The 13,040-nt window shown below is 38.5% G+C and overlaps 1 protein-coding gene across 2 annotated transcripts in view; it reads right to left on the bottom strand.

Annotated features, from left to right (window-relative positions):
* The window catches only part of Cybb (cytochrome b-245 beta chain), a 37,207-nt gene that overhangs the window by 9,904 nt on the left and 14,263 nt on the right, over nt 1–13,040 (bottom strand). The window contains exons 6-8 of one of the 2 annotated variants that reach the window (XM_048461306.3): nt 9,630–9,820; nt 6,506–6,635; nt 2,080–2,172 (exon numbers count right to left, since the gene is read on the bottom strand). In XM_048461306.3, coding sequence (XP_048317263.1) covers nt 2,080–2,172; nt 6,506–6,635; nt 9,630–9,820 — 414 coding nt within the window. The remainder of the gene's footprint in view (nt 1–2,079; nt 2,173–6,505; nt 6,636–9,629; nt 9,821–13,040) is intronic. The other variant, XM_048461307.3, reaches the window with a different exon arrangement.

The raw sequence follows: 13,040 nt of genomic DNA, 5'->3' as shown, positions 1-13,040 counted from the left end.
CTATTTCAGCACTACAGCTATGCTCTGGAATCAACCTAACCGTGGCAACAATGACTGGATAAAGAAAATGGGCTGCATTTTCACAGTAGATGGCTATTCAGCTTCAAAAGGGTGACATCTGGCCATGTGCAACACGACCCTGAATGACATAAGTGAAATAAGCCAGACACGAATGCAGCATAACTTCACTCATACGATGAATGTGAGAGAGTTCAGCTCATAGAAATTGAGTGTAAGAGGGCGGGCAGCAAAGGAGAAGGGGAGAAGGGCAGAAGGAGGCATGGGAGTTCATAGGTATGACTTGCAGTCAGGTAGAATGACTAGGTTGTGGTGTTCTGGTGCTGAATAATAAGTTGCATATATCAAGACTTCTGGGAAACTGGGTATTTTTATAACAGTGAAATCACGTATGTTTGACTTGAAGGCTGTGCTGCTGCTTTACTTGGTTACACAGGTATAGCATAGGGGAACACTATTGCAGCTTATAAAGATATACAATTACGAGCTAACTGAAAATGAAGTCAAACTTAAAACCAAATGGAAAGGTAATGTACTGCTCGAAGACACCTACCATACCTAGAAGAATTTCAGAGGTACAGGTACAGACAACCCAAAGGACATCGAAGGAGGGAAAGTTCTGAAGAATGGAAACAACAGCTTTTCCGAGCTCACTGATATTGCTGGGCTTTTCTGTCGACGAGTAACTTCAGAAATGTGGGGATTGCTACTAATAAAAGTTACTATTAAGGCTGAATCCAAGTGCCAAAGTACATGCTTAGCATATGTGATGCCTGAGTTTGACCCGTAGAGCCACCAAAACATTGTAAAACATTTTCAAAACTTGGGATTTAAGTGTATCTCATACAGCAAGGCTGCAAACAACTTCCTCTGCTCTGAAATACAGAATTGGAAAGCATCATTTTGAATAGAGAAAATTATGTTGAAAAATGTCTACCATGTTGTAATTTTGTGTTGTAAAAACAGTTCTTTCATGTTGCAATTTTATTAATATAAGCACAAGGAGGATTTAACAAAACAAGACACACTAGCAGACAGCGCTCTCACTGGAGTATTTTTGGATAAACCCTGTTTCTTGTATTTGCATGAGAAGAAAGTGAACATTTATTTTCTTCACAAGATAACAAATTTACCCTAGAAATACTTTAAGGAGAAATATTTGTCTGATTTGATCATGTCTTATTTAAGAAAGGAAAAATTGTGGCAGGCCCCTTTGTCAATTGCTAGACTTTTAAAAATAATACAATATACATAACATAAAAGGAGAGCAGTTGCATGTTCCTACATTGCAAAACTCTCAATCCCAGCAGGACTAGCTCTACTATGACTCTCCATGGGTATCAACTGAAACAAGTTAGAAGGGAAGACAGAAGGAATTTTTGTGTCTTTCAAAACATAACCTATAAAAGGCTTTTTGTATATCCTTTTTGAAGTGAATTATCAGAATTAAATTTTATTTGACAAAACAATCTTGTTAGGTGTTTACTGTAACAAGGAACTTTCCTATCTATCTATCTATCTATCTATCTATCTATCTATCTATCTCTAATCTATCTATTAGAGTCTTTCTAATTGTATATCTCTCTCTTTATTTCATAAGGAAAAAACAAAACATAGGAAAATAGAGAAAAAGCACCCCAGACTTGGACCCTGGAGACCAAATGCAAGGTGAAACTTATTTATTAATCCACTTGATATATCGAACACTGCAGCATTAATACACTGTGATTACTTATAATGAATAGAAAAAGGAACTAGAAAGGTCTTTCAACCTCGTTTATATGCTTCCTGTTGTTTTTAGTACCTGAAAGTTTTTGTCTCACTAATACATGTGTGTGTGGAGGCAGGTATCATAGAAAGTGATGCCTTATAGTGCCCCCACTTAAAGGCCAATTCATTTCATCAGTGAGTTAAATTCATTAAAATAAACTGTAGGCTTTCTGTTTCAAGCTTAATAAAAATAACATGGCAAAGAGATCTTTTTGAACATCAATATAGAGAATGTGGGGAGACTTGCCCATGTGATACTTAGCTACTAAGAATTCCGACATAAGTGAATACCTTGGTGATGACCACCTTCTGTTGTGATCGCCAAAACCGGACCAACCTCTCACAGAAATACAGGAACATGGGACCCACTATCCATTTCCATGTCTGTAATTGCATCAAATACAAACATGAGATGTGTTAAGGGAGTGGTGACAGCTAGTTAAATATTAAGAAGAAGAAAACATTTTACAAGCCAGGCTAACATCTGTAAGCTTGTTTAAGTATTTACTACTGATGAGCGTTTTTTTTTTTAAATAAAACAGAAGATAATAAACTATCAAAAGTTAAGATAAACTGTAAAGCCAGTAAAGCAGACGCTGGGGTTGTATGTTGTATGATCTGTAACTGTGGTGTGAGGCTTTCCAAAGAAGAATTTCCTACAAACATGAGATTTCCTCTCAGTGTTGCAACCAAAGTTGGACTAGCCTACAACAGAGGACACATGGTACCAGAGTAAACCTGTCTCTTTTCAGCAACATGAGATTTTTTTAAATAAATCATATTTAGTTTTATTAGACAGACAATCACAGAAATAAATACATTTCTGTACAATTCACAAACATGAAAGCACATTATTGTTACACTTATTAAGGTTTGTTTTACCTAAGTTGCTATTTGATTTCCCATTTTATTAGAACTAATCATTAGCGATGATTGTGATGATAAATTACATAGTGATCATCAGTGTGAAAACCATGGGCATGAAGCTTATATAAGAATATAATAAGCATATTATTGTAAGTAATAGAGAAAAAATGTTTTCAGACACACAGGCTATTGAAATGTAAGGTTATTACCCACAAAAGTAAAACTGGTGAGGCATGAACAATGATTTTAAGAATGATCCATATGGAAGAAATTCAGACAATAGGATGTGTATGAGATTTTCCTTAAAAATATTTCATTGTGATAAAAATAAGAGGGGAATAAATAATCCAAAGCTTTCAAATAATGTTTCTTATTAACAATTCATAGAGATAATCATATTGCATGAGACAATAACTCTAGGTGCTGCTATACCATGTAGGCAGATCCATATCTTGGCATTTGAATCCCCCAATTTCTAATTTTAAAATTTGTTGAGAATTCAAAGATTTCAAAAAGAGAAAGTAAATTTTGTTGAATAAAAGAACGAGCCCGGATTATCCTAAATTACATTTCTAAGTTTTACTTGGCTCCTACAGTAATGATTCTTTAATACCTATGCCACTATCCAAGTGACATCCTAGTGAGGTTGATTGTCTCCTAAGGTGAGATTTATAAACCAAGACTCTTTGCTATTCTAGGCAGATCTATCTCCCACATGTTAGTGTTCTTCTCAATGGGATCTTTTTACTGGGTACCCAGAAAAGAATGTTCACAAATGCATTGCTATGTCACGCAGTATTATTTTATTTTCCAGGTCTGGAATTGACCCCTAGATCTTAGTATGTATGTGAATTTGATAAACTTAGTAACAATCTATTCCTGTCTTTTTTTGCTGAGTTAGTTTTCTAGTCATTCTCTAACAACATACCTTTGATATGGTAGCTAACACAACATGAATTTATTGTCTAATAGGGATGCAATTTAAAATTCTAATAGCAAGGTCTCAGTAGTTTTTTTTTTTATGTTTCTCTTTAAGGTCTGTAGAGATTCTTTCTATACCACACTTATGGCTTCTGATGGTTTACTGTCGGTCTTTGGCATTGCTTGTCTTATTTTAATCACTGCATTCTTCTTTATATTGCATTCTTCCTATGTCTGTGCCCCAATTTTTCTCCCTTTCTAGGAGCTGTTTCCCTCAGTTTCTTTGGATTTGAGCCACAACCTCTTCCTGTGTGACCCCCTTCTTAACTAATTATATATTCCATATATATTCCATATTCCATAATAATTCACACTACAAGATAAACAGATGTAGGACTTCAATATTTTATAACTTAACACATAAGAAGAGAAAGTGTAGAGTGCTAAATTCATAGATTTGAAATCATTATAATGTTATCATAGAAACAATAAAGTGGAAAAAGGAGAACACTTTTGCCATAGTAATTGTGTTGCTTGCAGTGAGTTGGAAAACCAAAAGTGAACAGATTTCTCAGTGACACCAGAGGTGAGGGTGGCGAGGAAAATCCTATGAGAAGGATAGTGTGACAAAGCCAAGGGCAGGGAGGATTGTGCTTGAAGAGTGTTTGCTAAACAATTTCTCCAGTGCCAACTGCTGAAGCTATTGTGCAACTCTTAACAGGTTTGTGTTCACTACTTTCTTTGTATAATGAGAACATTCTCATACAGAGAACAATAGCTTGCCCAATATCTTTTAATATGCTACTGTCAGAACTGAAATTGGCAGCAAGAACTCACGAGTCAGAAGTAAGCCAAGTTCCAGGCTTTCTTGTCTATATATACCACCTGTCTGTTTTTGCTGAATATGAGATTTTTTAATGCAACATTGCAATTGTTTTCTCCCAGTCATTGAGTCTCCAATTAATCTTTTGCAAGATAACAAATATTGTGCAAGATTTCAGCTGTCTTCTTCAGTATTCTGATAAACTCCAGGAGCTATACAATGCTTTTGGTGAAGGGACACACATGAAGATTCTAAAGCTTCTCTCTAAGTCTCTGATTAGAATATGGAAATTGCTTCATAGATTTTAGGCTCCATAAAAACATTTAGGCCCCAAAGTTGGATTCCTAATCTAATATTTGAAGTACCAAAAAATTTAAAATATCTAAAATTTAATTTTCTAGAATGGAATCTGAAGTAGAAAATTAGAGCCATGTTCCTCATGTATTCTGGTTGGTTTTGTTAATTTTTTTTCTCAACTTGACACAAGCTAGAGTTATCTTGGGAGAGGAATCTCAATTGAGAAAATGCTTCCAGGCAGATTTCCAAGTCTTGATTGCTGATTGATGAGAGTGAGCCTGGCTCACTGTGGGCAGCATAACACTTGGGCTGGTGGTCCTGGTTTCTGTAAGAAAGCAGACTGAGCAAGCCAGGAGAAGCAAGCCAGTGAGCAGAACTCTTCCATGGCCTCTGCATCGTTCCTGTCTTGCATTCTTGCTCTCACTTCCTTCAGTGATGGAGTGTGACCTGAGAGCTATAAGCTGAAATAAACTATATTTTTGATATTATATTGTTGGAAAAATTGAAAGTACTCAGATTCTTCACACCACTATTCAAAACTGAAGAATATCTGTAACAGAGGTATGGAGTATTCTTTTGGTCTACCTCATCTTTGTAAGATGGATATTTAAAAGTCTCCCATCTATTTCCTGGTTGATACCGTAGAGTGACATTGAATGGCATTATACTTGGACATTTCCTTTGATATCCTCAGAAACCTAGAAGTAATTTTATGACTGTTGCCTGCAAAGGTAGTAGAACTCACTCTAGCTGTCATCAAGGAACTGTGCCTTTCCTAGCCCATAAAAAGAACTAAAAATAAGGTTTGTTTTTTACCCTTTCTATTAATGGCTGAATATAGTAGGGGCAAGTCAATGCTGAGTCAGCTTGATTTCCTTCACGAACAAGGATACTCAAAAGCATTAAGCTGCTGTAGAGTGATGGGAATAGTAAAAGAATATTCCCATGCTAAGAGAATAGGAGAAAATGGGATAGGAGATTTGTCTTTATGTTATACAATGCAGGAGAGTTATAATAGTAGTTATACAAAAGAGTTAGAGCATTATTCAGAAGCCCCAGACAAATGTTGACTTTTGTTTCATTTTACAACAATGGCTAGCACAGCAACCAACAAATTATAACGTCTACCAATGGAAAGAAAGATCACATGAAGATTATAGAGCTTGCTTTATGGGGCAGAGATATCAAAGACCACCCAGAATGGAGTTCAGAAGAACTCTCTATGGGAGAAAGCAAGAATTTCACCTTGTTTCCCCATTTGCCCTTGCCTTTCCCCTCCTCTTTCACAAGGTGACTGCTTTTGGTGTTTGTATGATTTTGGCTGTGCAACCTTTGTCATCCTGATAGATAGGATCCTCTGATGAATAAAGGCAGCCCAATGTGCTACTTCATGCATTTTCTTAACAGTTCTGAAAACCATATAGAATGTCACGTAGACTTCCTGGTAACCAAAGAGATCTATAACTCCTTATAGGTGGTTTGATTTATTTGAACCATACAACGCATATCAGGATAGAATCCCTAAGTGCACCTCTGAAAATCATTAACTGATATTATTGTGGTCTTCAGAGCCAGAAGAAGAGGAGGAGATGGTGGTGGTGGTAGTGGTGGCTCTTAACCCCAAAGAGCAATTTAAAATCATTGCTTTCCAACTTCATTCTAGGACATTGACAACAGATCAATGTAAAGTTTGTTTTTCAAGGAAAAGTTCTAACCAATTCACATACAAAAGTATCTATAACAATATTTGTACCTGTTTCTTAAACCTACCAGTAATAGTACTTTAAAAGAAACAATAAAAATACATACCATAGGAGGGTTTCCAGAGAACTTGGGTACTGGGCACTGCTTTATTGTTCCCCATTCTGAGATTTTGTCTTCACAGAATTTTATATCATGCTCCTTCAAACTATCTGGAGTCTGTCCACGTACAATTCGTCTGATGAATTTTTAAAAAAAGTAAGTCTACATCACTTACTAACAAGACAGTAAGCTGCTTGAGTGTTTTAGACTCTTGGAATCCAGGGCCTCATATAAGCTAGGCAAGCACTCTAACAATGTGCTGTCTACCCTTACACTGATTGTGGAAGTGTTTCAACTATGAGGCCCTGAACACTTTTATATCACCCCTTCTGAATAAGTCAGGGAAGGGAATGAAAATGTGTGATCTTGAACAACTGAAAACCTCTAGGTGGCGGTACAAAGAACATGGACGCGTAACATTTTATGTATTGTGAGTCTTGGATTACCAACGTGTGCTTTTTTTTTTAAAGGATAACTTGCTTCTTTTCAAGTATCATTTTTGTATTTAGACTAACAGAATCCAGAAAAATAATAGTTCTAGTATGCTGATGGTTAACCTTTCATGCAGTTTTGAAAAGGGTCTTTTGTGAAGACTCTCCTACAAGCCAACGTGTGGCCAGCAGAGAGCAGACTACCTTTCAACCTTTTAGATAGGCATTTTATATTCTGGACAACTCACACAACCATACACAATGGCCTTGAGGGTAGCAGAAGTGCTTTATTTGTAGATCCCTAACTCGTCTAGACCAGGCATGGTGCACACGTGTTTCCCTGAACTCTACATGTTAAGGCATGAAAAGTGTAAGCTTGAAGATCCCAGGCCAGCCTAATCTACAAAGTGAGGCTATATCTGGAAAATGTTTAAAAAATGTTATCTTTCTGAAAAGGAGTTAATCATCCTCACAGATATGAGCAACCAGTACCTTGATTCTTAAGGTGCTTAGAGCCTGTTGAGTTCAACTCAGTAATTATTAAGTAAGCAAATATTAGAATATTAGGTAATTTTGAGTTAGTGATGATGGAGTAAGTTATTTCAAAGAATGCAAATGCCATGATCTTCAGAATATATTAATAGAAGGGACAGGGAAATTCATTTGTAAACTTCATTTGGGATGCCTGAAACTTAGCATATCATTTAGTATATTCTGAGAATGATTTAATTCATGGCTATTAACCATTTTCCATCCTTTTGTGAAATGTTTAACAGGGTCTTATTAGGTTGCTTTGGCTGTCTGGAACTTACTGTGGAAACTATTCCCTTCCTACTTCTATGTCTTGGTGAAGAGACTTTCTTTGTATGAGTACTAAGGGGTATATTTGAGGAAAAGCACTGCTCATCAATTATCTCAGTTAATCTGTGGAATAAGATTGAGAAACAAGTATTTTTTTTTGCAAATTTTACATGATTGTACTAAAGCAGAATGATTTGTTGAAAATAATTCTATTTTTCACCCAGATAGCCTTGACTTCAAACTTCAATTCTACCCGTTCATACTTTGGTAGTCTTGGTAAAACTAACTTCTTTTGAGTATCAGTTATTTCACCTGTAAAACAGGTACATTTCCTCCTTAAAGACTGAATTTAGTGACCAATGGACATGGCATGTGAAAAGCAGGAGTCTGAGGAATAGTAATTACAAAAGATCTTTATGCTTTATTTCCCATGGGGAATAAATAATAGAAAAATATGATTTTTTTCTCCTTGTGCTCTAAATAATAGGAGCAAAAGTCTGCAAATCAGAATTTCAAATCCAGTTCAACGGTTACCTAGCTGTGAGATCCTGAGCAACCACTTAACCAGTGTGAATAGCAACTGTGACTTAGATAGAGAATAAAGCAAATACATCTCTGTCTGATCCAAAGGAAGACAGCTCTCTGTGCCACTCTACAAACAGGAAGTGGTGGGATTGGTAAAGGAGGGAGAGGAAGAAATGCCTCACTTTCGGAGGATTCTCTGAGATAGCTGGATTGTGAGCAAGTTCCACCTTAAAACACTCTGTTACTTTAGGGGACTCAGAAGATTGTTCATCCCACAGATTTCTCAGTGCTTAGAAAGAGTTTATGAGGGTTTCAAATCGGGAAGTAGACTAAGAATGCACACAGAAGGTGGCCACAGTTGCTTCTTCTCATCCTTCCTCTTTTCACTCTCAAGACTTGCTCACCCCTAGCTGACTTGGCTTGAGTTTTGCATATTTACTTTCCCCCACCCTTATGTTCCTGGAACTCTATACCCATCATGGAACTTCCCTGGGCTTGACTTTTCTGTGCAGGTGGTATAAAAGAGTAGAAAAATGAAACCGATTTTCCCAAGCACACAGTCTAGCACTGTGTATCTTTATGGGAGTGCTCACCACAGCCCACTCTAGATCATTCGTTCTCTAGGCTACACACCAGTTGGGAGTGGTTAGGCACGTCTTTTACCATTTTTACTTTGGGGTTCCACATCTATACATTAGAGGAGTTAAAAGAAACATCAAATGTCAAGTTCTTGGCACCTGACATAGAGCTTGATAGAAGTTATTACTTTTATCATATTCAAAAGTTTAAAGGCAATGCCCATGTGTTTTTCTAGCTAGCATTCTTCCACAGTTCTAGAGATAGATCCTCATACTCAGAAGACAATCAGTAATGATTGTTTGCTTAAATCAAAACCAGTTGGACAATAGAAAACATCTTCAACTGATTAATCACAAACTCTTTTACTTTGGGAATTTGCTTAACCTACTTGTAATTTACCCATAGAAAACACTGTGGTGAACAGTCAAGAACCTACCAATGCTTTCAATAACATGTGGCCAGCAGAGTGCAGACTACCTTGCTTTTCATTAGGTAGGAATTTGTAGTGGACAATCTACACAATCATATACAGTAGCCTTAAAACTAAACATAGTTTATTTTATATACTAGGTATATGTTTCAAGCTTATGTTAAGTAGCTGTATCATAAATTAGATGGGTACAACAAGAAAGCAAAGATGTTGTTGTGTCTTTTGACTGACCTCTGCTGTCCTATTACATCCTCTCAGCAGAAAGGGTGATCACACAAAAGCAAAGAAGCCACTGTGCTTGTCACTGGGCAATACATCTAGACAGTGAACCCAAAGCCTTTGGCAGTGGAGTTAGAAAACTCACTCAGCTCCATGGATGGCAAGACCGATGAAGAAGATCACAAAGAGATGGTGTGTATACCAGAATACTTCAAAGTAGGACCTCCGGATGGTTTTGGTGGAGGATGTGATAATTAATATGAGACACAGTGTGATGACAACTCCGGTGATGCCAGCCAACCGAGTCACAGCCACGTAGAGGCCTCCTTCAGGGTTCTAGAAAATAGAATCATGCAGGCTCATAACTGCAGGAGTGTCACTATTAAAGTTGTTGTATAATTTCTTTTCTGTCCCTTTGCCTATCCTCACCATATCGCTCAGAGAGATATGGTGTTGAGGCTTCCAAATTTAAACTGTTCACAATGTTGAGGTATCATAGATAAATAAGAACTCTTACATTCCATGATTCTAATGAAGCTGAACTATAAAAAACTGGCCTAGTAAAAGTTGTCCTCAAAGTGTCTTATATTCTCTATCTCTTTGATTTGAAAAGCTCACAGTGCTTAGTTGGCCAATGAATTTAGAATAGCTGCCATCTGAGGCTGGGCTTCACCATGCTGGATCCGGAGATGAGAGTTCATGGGCAAGTGACGTAGAAACAATGTGTTCCAAGAGAAGCTGTCCAGCAAAGGCACAGCTCAGAGAAAAGGAGAAAGCCAGGCAAGGGGGAACTCACAGACAACATCTCACAGGGCTAGCTTTAACTTGACCTTAGAGATGTTTTCTCATTATGTCTATTTTCAGGAAACTGAAAGTAAAAATGGTAAAATGTGTAGGTCAGATCTCTTATCAGTTGGCAAAAGCAGGCCAGGCCTTGATACACAGCGATGCACAGGGTCAGACTGAGGCTATCCCTTGTGAGACTGGCCCTATTTTGTTTGTTTGCTTTGCTTTGTTTTTGTCTCCAATCTCAGATAATTCTATTTAATAAGGCTGAGAGAATGTCATACCCTCGGGCATACACAAACCACTCCGAGAGTAAACTATACCTCGGAGTTTGGACTGACTAAAGGGGAAGAAGCTATACTTCAAAGTCAGCATTCATCAGTTATTTGCCAAAGGCATCTCAGGGAGAAGTAACTAGGCAGATCCTTTCAGAGCTCATCCTTGGGCAGAGACCTGGGTGGCCTCAAGGCAGTCCTTAGAAGAGAAGACAGGCAAATACTGTGGGGGAAGTTGAGACCCAATAAAGGTGACCCAAGGAAACTGGAACAGAGTATGACAATGTCAGTTCAATTAATATGGTCAAATTGTCATCCCTTAGCCAGGCTACAATCCACAGTTCCAGAGAAGCTAGGTAACAAAGAGAACCCTAAGAAGGATACATAGATCACCCTGGGAAGGGGAAATAGATAAGATCTCCTGGGTAAACTGGGGAGGGAGGAAGTAAAGGGAAGAGGATGAGGGAACATGTGGGAACAGGATGGTAGAGTTGGGGTAGGGTTGGAGTGGGAGAGCAATGAAAGAGAGATCTTGATAGAGGGAACCTTTATGGGGTTAGGGAGAAACCAGGTGCTAGGGAAATTCCCAGGAATCCACAAGGATGACCCCAGCTAAGACTCCTAGCAATAGTGGAGAGGGTGTCTGAAGTGACCTTTTCCTGCAATCAGATTGGCGAATACTCTGTCATTCCAGAGCCTTCATCCAGTAATTAATGGAAGCAGAAGCAGAGATCCACAGCCAAGTACCAGGCCGAGCTTGGGGAGTTCAATCAAAGAGAGGGAGGAGTATTATATGGGCAAGGGTGGGAGGCAGTAAAGATTCTGATGGGGAAATCTACAGAGATAGCTTTCCCGAACTAGTGGGAGCTCATGGACTCTAGACTCTCAGCTGAGGACCTGCATGGGACCTGAACTAAGTATTCTGCATGTGAGTGACAGTTGTGTTGCTTTGTCTGTTTGAGGGGTCCCTGGCAGTGGGACTAGGATCTATCCCTGTTATATGAGTTGACTTTTTGGAGCCCATTCCCTATGATGGGTTGCCTTGCTCAGTCTTGATGCAGGGGGGTGGAGGAGCTTGGGCTTGCATCAACTTGATGTGCCAGGCTTTGTTGACTCCCCATGGGAGGCCTTAATCCTTTCTGAGGAGTGGATGGGGGTGGTCCGGTGGGGGAGAGGGAGTGGGAGGAAGGGCGGGGGAGGGGGAGACTGTGGCTGTGGCTGGTATGTAATATGAATAAAAAATTTAAAAAAATTGTCATCCTTATACAGCACAATGAACATGGAAAGAAAAATTACCCACGGTATCACAGAAAAAGCATTTATAATCATTCCAGTTTTTCTTATGTCAGTTTGAATGTAAGCATTTTGAGAAAATTAAAGTTTTTTTGTCTTGTAGATGTTTGTCTAACCTCAGAAAATGTGTTTGAAATGCAGTGGGGAACTTAACTATCTTCCTAAGCCACGTGGTTCATAAAAATGGCTGAAGCTCCTTTCTAAGTGGAAGAAGCATCAGAAACTCATGGGATGAGAACCCATAGCTACCACGGGGTTCACAGGTGCCCACAAAAACAAAAATAATTAAATAAATCTAAAAAAACAAGACTTTTCCGAAATCATGCTTGAGTTTAGACAAAACATGGGTTCTTTACCTATTTCAGATATCCCTGTTCTTTCCTTTCTGCCTCCCCTGAAAATAAGTAAGACAGAAGTTCCAGAGCTACCCCTAATTTCAGATCATATATGATGCATACAAATACTGGCTTTCTTTTTATTTTATTTTATTTTATTTTTTAAAAAGGAAACAAACTATCTTTTCTTCATTATACATATCAATCCAAGTTTCCACTCTCTCCCCTCCTCCCATTCTCTTCACTTACCCCCCACCTCCATCCACTCATCAGAGAGGGTAAGACACTTTGCTTTAGGGAAGGACCAAGGCCCTTCCTACTATATTTAGGCTGAGCAAGGTATCCATCCAAAGAGAATAGGTTCTCCAAAAGCCAGTACATGCAGTAGGGATAAATGATGGTGCCACTGCCAGTGGCCCCTCAGTCTGCCGCAGCCGTGCAACTATCAACCACATTCAGTGGGACTAGTTTGGTCCTATGCTTGTTCCTTCCCAGTCTGGTTGGAGCTGGTGAGCTCCTATTAGCTCAGGTAGACTGTTTCAGTGGATGAACCCTTCATGGTCTTGACCTCTTTGCTCATATTCTCATTCCTCTCACTCTTCAACTAGACTTTAGGAGCTCAGTTCAGTGCTCTGATGCGGGTCTCTGCCTCTGTTTCCATCAAATACTGGCTTTCTTAAACCGTCCCTCAAATTATCTAATATAATCCTAAGTGGATGTTATAAACAAGTCCCTTATAACATCCTCTGCAGGTATTTACTTGGACTTCTATAAGGCATGAAATCTCTTTCATTGTGGCAAACAGTAAAGCCAACTTTGATCTCTTCCTTATTTTATTGGTGTGCACAGTCATGGGTGAGTGTGAGT

Source organism: Myodes glareolus, chromosome X (genome assembly GCF_982192425.1).
Source record: "Myodes glareolus chromosome X, mMyoGla1.1, whole genome shotgun sequence".
In the NCBI taxonomy this organism is placed as follows: domain Eukaryota; kingdom Metazoa; phylum Chordata; class Mammalia; order Rodentia; family Cricetidae; genus Myodes; species Myodes glareolus.
This window is presented reverse-complemented; position numbering and strand designations above follow the sequence as displayed.